General features: G+C 37.6%; 1 protein-coding gene across 1 annotated transcript in view; it reads right to left on the reverse strand.

The window, feature by feature from the left end:
• LOC119425512 (protein diaphanous homolog 3) overlaps positions 1 to 6,756 on the reverse strand; it is a 305,646-nt gene that overhangs the window by 190,268 nt on the left and 108,622 nt on the right. Inside the window, exon 23 of the mRNA XM_037693044.1 lies at positions 2,386 to 2,625. Within this exon, the coding sequence (XP_037548972.1) occupies positions 2,386 to 2,625 (240 nt within the window). The remainder of the gene's footprint in view (positions 1 to 2,385; positions 2,626 to 6,756) is intronic.

Genomic DNA, 6,756 nt, shown 5'->3' on the forward strand with positions numbered 1-6,756 from the left:
GGTGCGAGCCTCCTATTGGATAATTACTGCATGGGTGATTATCTTTCTGCTGGCAACAAGTTATTTAACCCCAACTGGTGCAATGAGTTGCTTCTCATTTCTTAAACAACCATGTTGAAAGACACATTGCGTGGTTGTGGAAAATATGTCAGTCTGTTTGAGAAGGGTCAAATCATTGGCATAAAGCAGAGAAAACATCTAAGGAGATTGCACAAACTACTAAAATTGGGTAAAGAACTGTCCAACGCATTATTAAAAACTGGAAGGATAGTGGGGACGCATCGTCTTAGAGGAAGAAATGTGGCCGGAAAAAAATCCTGAATGATCGTGATCGGCGATCACTTAAAACGTTTGGTGAAATCCAATCGAAGAAAAACAAGAGTAGCGCTCAGGGCTATGTTTAATAGTGAAAGTAAGATAATTTCCACACACACTATGGGACGGGAACTCAAGGGATTGGGGCTGAACAGCTGTGTAGCCTTAAGAAAACCACTAATCAGTGAGGCTAACCAGGAAAAAAAGGCTTTGGTTTGCTAGGGAGCATAAAAATTGGACTCTGGAGCAATGGAAGAAGGTCATGTGGTTTGATGAGTCCAGATTTACCCTGTTCCAGAGTGATGGACGCATCAGGGTAAGAGAGGCAGGTGAAGTGATGCACCCATCATGCCTAGTGCCTAGTCACTCAATGCAAGATCTTGGTAAAAATTAATGCAGCACTGGATGGAAATAAATCTTGTGACATTGCAGAAGCTTATCGAAACAATGCCACAGTGAACGTATGCCGTAATCAAAGCTAAAGGCGGTCCAAGAAAAGATTAGTGTGACCTTTGTTTTTGGTGGCGACTTTTTTTTTTGGCCAGGCAGTGTTTAAATGCAAGTAACTTCTCTGTCTCAGGGAAAATACATTAAACTGAACCCCTCAAAGACAAACACTTTGATATTACAGCTGAGAGACCATGTATTTCTTCTATGTGTGCGTTTATTTGCATTTAAATTGGCCATGGTGCTTTGAGCATGCTCCACAAATGTGGTCTTTGACACTCAGGTAACTGAAGGAGAAGAACGAGCAAACATTGTAAAATCCAGATGAGAACAACACCTGATATGAGGCGATACCACTTATTGTAGCTAAAAAATGACAGATTTTGTTAGACAGATACATTTTCCTCTCATAACTGAATTGTAAAACTTAATGAGACTGAATAATGCACTTGAATAATAATGATTGTCATCCATAGAATGTCCTAGTCATGTTAAAACTACGTTTTCATGTTCACAGACATCAACTGGCTGACAGCAAAGTTAGAGGCAGAAACATAATTTTGTGAGGGGGTTGTGAATAAAACAGATACATGAAATCCAAAATTGCACCTGCAAAGGATGCCCAATCTGTTGGTGAATCTGGACGAGGGTACTTAGGACTCCAGCTTATTCTTTATGTAGAAATCATCATCTATATTAGGGGTAACAGTCCAGATCATGGACCAAATAAAGTCTTATCTGGACTCAGATTAATTGTTAAATTTCAGAAGAAATAAATTGTGTAAATAATTTACACATTTTAACTTGTACTTATTTATGTGTACAGCATTTTGTTGCAGCTGTGGTTGTTTTAAAGGGCTTTATAAATAAAGTATCATTATCATTATTGTACAAGTTTTACAGTATTTATGATAATTCATTTAAGATGAAGCAGCTTTTTTTAGCATTAACGGAAAACTCATTTTAGACTGTCCAGGTTTTTTTTTATTTTTTTTTTTTAGTTTTTTTTATTTGTTTATTTGCAGGAATTCATTTTAAGCATCACAAGTTTCCCCACATTAAAAGTAAAATTCTAATAGTCACATGTTTTCTACAGTTTTCATTGTAGTTGTCACAGATTTATTCAACATAAGGTAGCTTATTTTAGACGGCAGTTTTTCCCAACTCTATGGTAATTTATTTTAGGTGTTGCAGATTTTCTAGCATTTACGGTAATTCCCACAGTTAGGCAGCAAGTTTTCTGCAGAGAGAAGCTGTCAGCACACAAAGAGGCCTGCAAAAACATATAGTGAGAAAAGAAAACTGGAATTTGTGGAACTAAAAAATAAATTAAACATAATTTATTTCAATACAACCTTGACTTTTGCTAGAGAAAAAGTCAATTTAATGAGGCCTAATCAATGAGAGGGGTGAATAAAGATGGCATCATCCACAAAAGTTTCAGTTCAGATCAGTGACTTACTAGTTCAATAGTTCACTTGTAAACTCAGCTGTATAGATTCAATACAATAAAAAAAAAAAAGTTTATCTCGTGGGTATTACTAAACCATTGTCACTGGAGGGAAAAAGGACTACTTCACTGTATGCAAAACGTCAATGGCAAGGTCAGCATTTCAGCCTTACCTTGCAGAGGGAGCTGAGGTCAAAGCCATAAGACTGGGCATTTCGAGAGCCTGCATTCATGTAATTCCCTAGCAGCAGCACGAGCTCCAGCAGGCGGCCAAAAGCGTGGCTCTTCCTGACCTCTTCACACGCTGCATTTACTGCCAGGATGTCTGGGCGCAAATTGTTTACATGCTCCTCGAACTGCAGTCGGAAGAGGATGTGGCTGAGACGAGGTCGCAGGCGCTTCACGCTGCTCATCTGTGAGAAGTGGAAAACTTGTACATTAGTATGAAAAAAATAATAATTTGGAAGGAAAGGAGAGGAAAATATGATAAAGAAAGAAACCACTTCTGAGAACAATCTCAAACTTAAAACATTTACAATCACATTTTTGGCACTTTCAGCATTAAGCCGATCTAATTTAGCAGACATTTATGCAACCTGCATGTAGGAAAGTGTTGCTAGGCAGTCGTAATAGATGCTGGCAGTGATCTGATTTGAGACCCGGGTCTGGTAAGTTAATTCTGGAGTTAGCGTCCATATAGGCCAGGCAGTGGAGGGGGTGGAATATACAATAGGCTGACTTGGACTACCGCTTTCACACAATTAGAGAAAATTGAAAAATATTGCATTGTGCCCAAGACCTGGCCACAGCTGTAATTGTGTATGTGCGGGGGGTAGGAGGGAGGGGGTGAACGTTCCAATTGTCTAGATCAAACAACAGCTGGCTGTGCGGTTTGATGGCCTCCATCGAGAGTTTAATTATAGCTACTGTAATCTGATCAAATAACTATTCCAGGGAATGAGAGAGTGACTGTGTGAATGTGAGAAAAATTATAGAACAAGAATAACAATAAAGTTGTACAAAAGAATCAAGTGCTTTGCTGAAATGAAGTCTAGAGATTGAATAAAGTGTGTAATAAGCATATTACTGAGACAAGATAATCAGAAAAAGAAGAAAGCAAACAAAGAATATTGCACTTTTAGCGTGAAAATAAAAGTTCTTGTTTTCACTGAGTCGTTGCAATGAAAACACGAACAGACAAGTTATATTATGAGAAAATGAAGAGAAAGTTTTAAAAAAAAAAATGCAGCTTGTGTCCTGATTTAATGAGGTGAAATATTGAGAGAGAGGCAGTACAGCTATAAAAACCTAAATATAAAAAAAAAAAAATACGTGCAATGAAGTTAAAAACCTGACAAGTTTTGGAATAATCGTGAATAAATAAAAAAAAGATTAGAACAATTGTTTTATTACATTATGCGCACATTGTTTCCATGATCTGATTATTTTGTGTGCACGTTTTAGTTAATACATTGCACAGAATAAGAGCATGCACACACCAGTGCAAGCCAGTCTGGGCCCTCCTAATGAGGACCAAATTCCCCAGAAAAGTGAATTAGTATGATTTTAGCACTGGTGTTGCCATGCATTTCTTTATCTAATAGATTGTGTTTAAAACAACCATTATGAGTATACATCTGGGAATAAACAGTCTCTCCGTTTCCCCTTTAAGCAGTTTCCATTGTATTAAAAGATGCACAGCGGCAGCTTTACTACACTATGTTTCTTTGGTATTTAGATTCATGATCGTAATAGACTACATTTTATGTTCTTACTGCGGGCTAAACGCGTAAATCAGTAAAACTGGAAGAGAGAGGCTGCTGGTCTGGTGGGTCAGGAGAAAGAAAAAGCCACAAAATGCACCTAAAATATAGTGTCTGGAGAACGATGGACGAGGTATTAGAGAAACCTAAAAAACACTAATTCACAATGGAACTAAATTATTAGGGGGGAGTTGCAGGATGAGCTGGCAGGGGGTGCCTTTTTGTGCTTTCAGGATGAAACTGAAACACATTTATTAGTGGAGAGGCCTGCAGGTGAGAGAAGTTTAGTGAGCACCCACCTGAACCAACAGACTGGCACCTCTCTGTGCTCCTGAGCCAGGAGTCCTAGCCCTAATCATTTACAAATTAACCCCCAAATAAATCATAAATAATCGACATATGAACAAGTGGTATAACAATGCCCACCGTCACTGAGGGGTTTGAATAGTGAGTGTTTTTCTGGACTGGAATTGAACAGGGAATGCACCAAAAACAAAGTTTACTGCCTGCACAAACATAATACACTTGTACCTCCGGGGAATTTTAGTCATAAAACATACCGTGGCAGGCATTTTTAAAATAGCTGACAAGTATAGCTTTAGTCAAACAACTTAAAGTTGGGCTAGAGATGAAAACTTGGTGTTTAAATATACATGAATGAGCTTTAAAAATCTAATAAAACATTTTTGTTCTAGGATGCATGACATTCTATATATGTAAAGTACTCTTGGAGACATCTTAACCTTTGCTCTTATGATGGTGTAAAATAGAGTTCTGTGACATTATCTTGTCAATTTTGTTTCAGGTTATCTTGACCTATTGTCAAAATAACTGGATTATAAAGGGATATATTCTTGCCTAGATGCAACAGATAAAACTGTGCATTGAAAAATAGGTATATGCATATGATTAATAGACGTTTGAGTTATTTCCAGATAAGGTCTGATTGCAGCTGTAGATTTTAGTCAGTGTAATAACCATGCAGTCTAGAAGGATTATACAAGTTGTTTCTAGTCTAGTTGATTTTTCTTGCTCTTTTAGGTACATTTCAGGTGGAGCACAGGAATGCAGTCATATGGACAATGTGTAGGAGAGTGGCTCACAGTTGAACAGTCCTGCATGAAACTAACTAAACCGTAAAGTAGAAGCTTGTACATGCAGTATATATGCTGTATGGTGATGTGCACTTTGACTATTCTGCTTTCTGAATCCAAGATTTCAATCTAAACACCTAATAGTCTGCTTGCCATGCTTTGAATTATTCTTTACATTGCTGATTCGTACAGTAAGTATACAAATATGTGGATTCCATGTACTACCTTATAACATTAAATATGCAGTGTAGTCTTTAGACTTGTTTGGTTTATATTTTTGCAGGTGTGCTCTAAGAAGAGTGGCAGGGAAAGTTATATTAATAAAACATTGATGTGGAATATTGTTTAGTGTCTTGTTATTGTACATAGCTTGCAAACATGGATTTTGTATATCAGTGTTGGTTCATATCCGTATACTTGTTACCATTTTGGAATCTAAGGATGGTGTGCCACAAGACAATGCATCACAGGCAACACCATGAAAAGTTGAAATGGATTGGAAATTGTTTTTTCTTTGCCAAGAGGTAAAAAAAAAAAAACAAACATAAAACTTATATGCCCAGCCAAGGAAAGGATGCAGGGACCAATGCAGACATGTTCCTGTTTTTAGTTTTCTACATTCGCCTTAGAATCTAGCTGTTTTTTGTTACTTGTCTTTTTTTAGCCATCCTATTTGTTAAAAAAAAATAAAAAATTCTGTATGACTTTTTGTAACTGTTTATTATTGTTGCTGTTGTGCATTGTTGTCATCTTTCTTTGTTGAAATCAGGTCTCTCTTGTAAATGAGTCCTCAAGGCTCAATGGGACTTACCTGTCTAAATAAAGGTTGAATGAATGGAAAAAAAAGGATGACAGAGTCATGTGGGCGTGACAAAATTTCTTAAATGCTTCTAGAATGTGAAAGTCTGGGGGAAATTTCCAGTTAACATAAAATTGTAAATAATGCATGATGGTAGTGGCATCAACAAAACACTGACTCGAAAAAACACAGTGCACAAAATATGTTGCACAAAGAATTCCAGGGATAGGGCCGGACATCAGAAGATATTGTTAGTGTTGGGAGCGGTGGCGCAGAGGTTAGAGTAGGTGGGCCTGTGACTGGAAGGTCGCCGGTTCGAATAACCAAATTGGCAACATCAAAATTTGGGTGGAAAAGGTGAAACACCCACACCTGCCTCCACCCTCATTTGCCTGACTCTGGGCCCTTGAGCAAGGCCCTTTACCCCCACCAGATGCTCCCAAACTGGTCTCTCTTGAAAATGAGTCCTTGTGACTCAGTGAGACCAACTGTTTAAATAAAGGTGAAATAAAATGTGGTTGTCCTGGCAGTAGCCAAGGAACTGAAAAAAGAAACTGAGTTAAGGTTGGCCTTTGGTTTTGGCAAGTCATACCATCTCATCTCCACAAATACCATTAGCACCAGGATTGGAAGAAAAGGCAGAATGATTTCTACATTTTCCACTCATTCACTGGATGTGATTCAACATCAGCATTTGCAGGAGGTAAAAGATCTGCCTGGGAGCTATTTGATGAGATCACTCCAGTATTCACTCAGCACATCACACCAGATATGTATTCTACACACTACAGCACTTTGTTGTTTTGTGGTACTCAAACAAATGTATTTTAGTATATATATATATATATATATATATATATATATATATATATATACATACACACATAT

The sequence above is a fragment of the Nematolebias whitei genome, chromosome 2, assembly GCF_014905685.2.
Source record: "Nematolebias whitei isolate Nwh7 chromosome 2, NemWhi1, whole genome shotgun sequence".
In the NCBI taxonomy this organism is placed as follows: domain Eukaryota; kingdom Metazoa; phylum Chordata; class Actinopteri; order Cyprinodontiformes; family Rivulidae; genus Nematolebias; species Nematolebias whitei.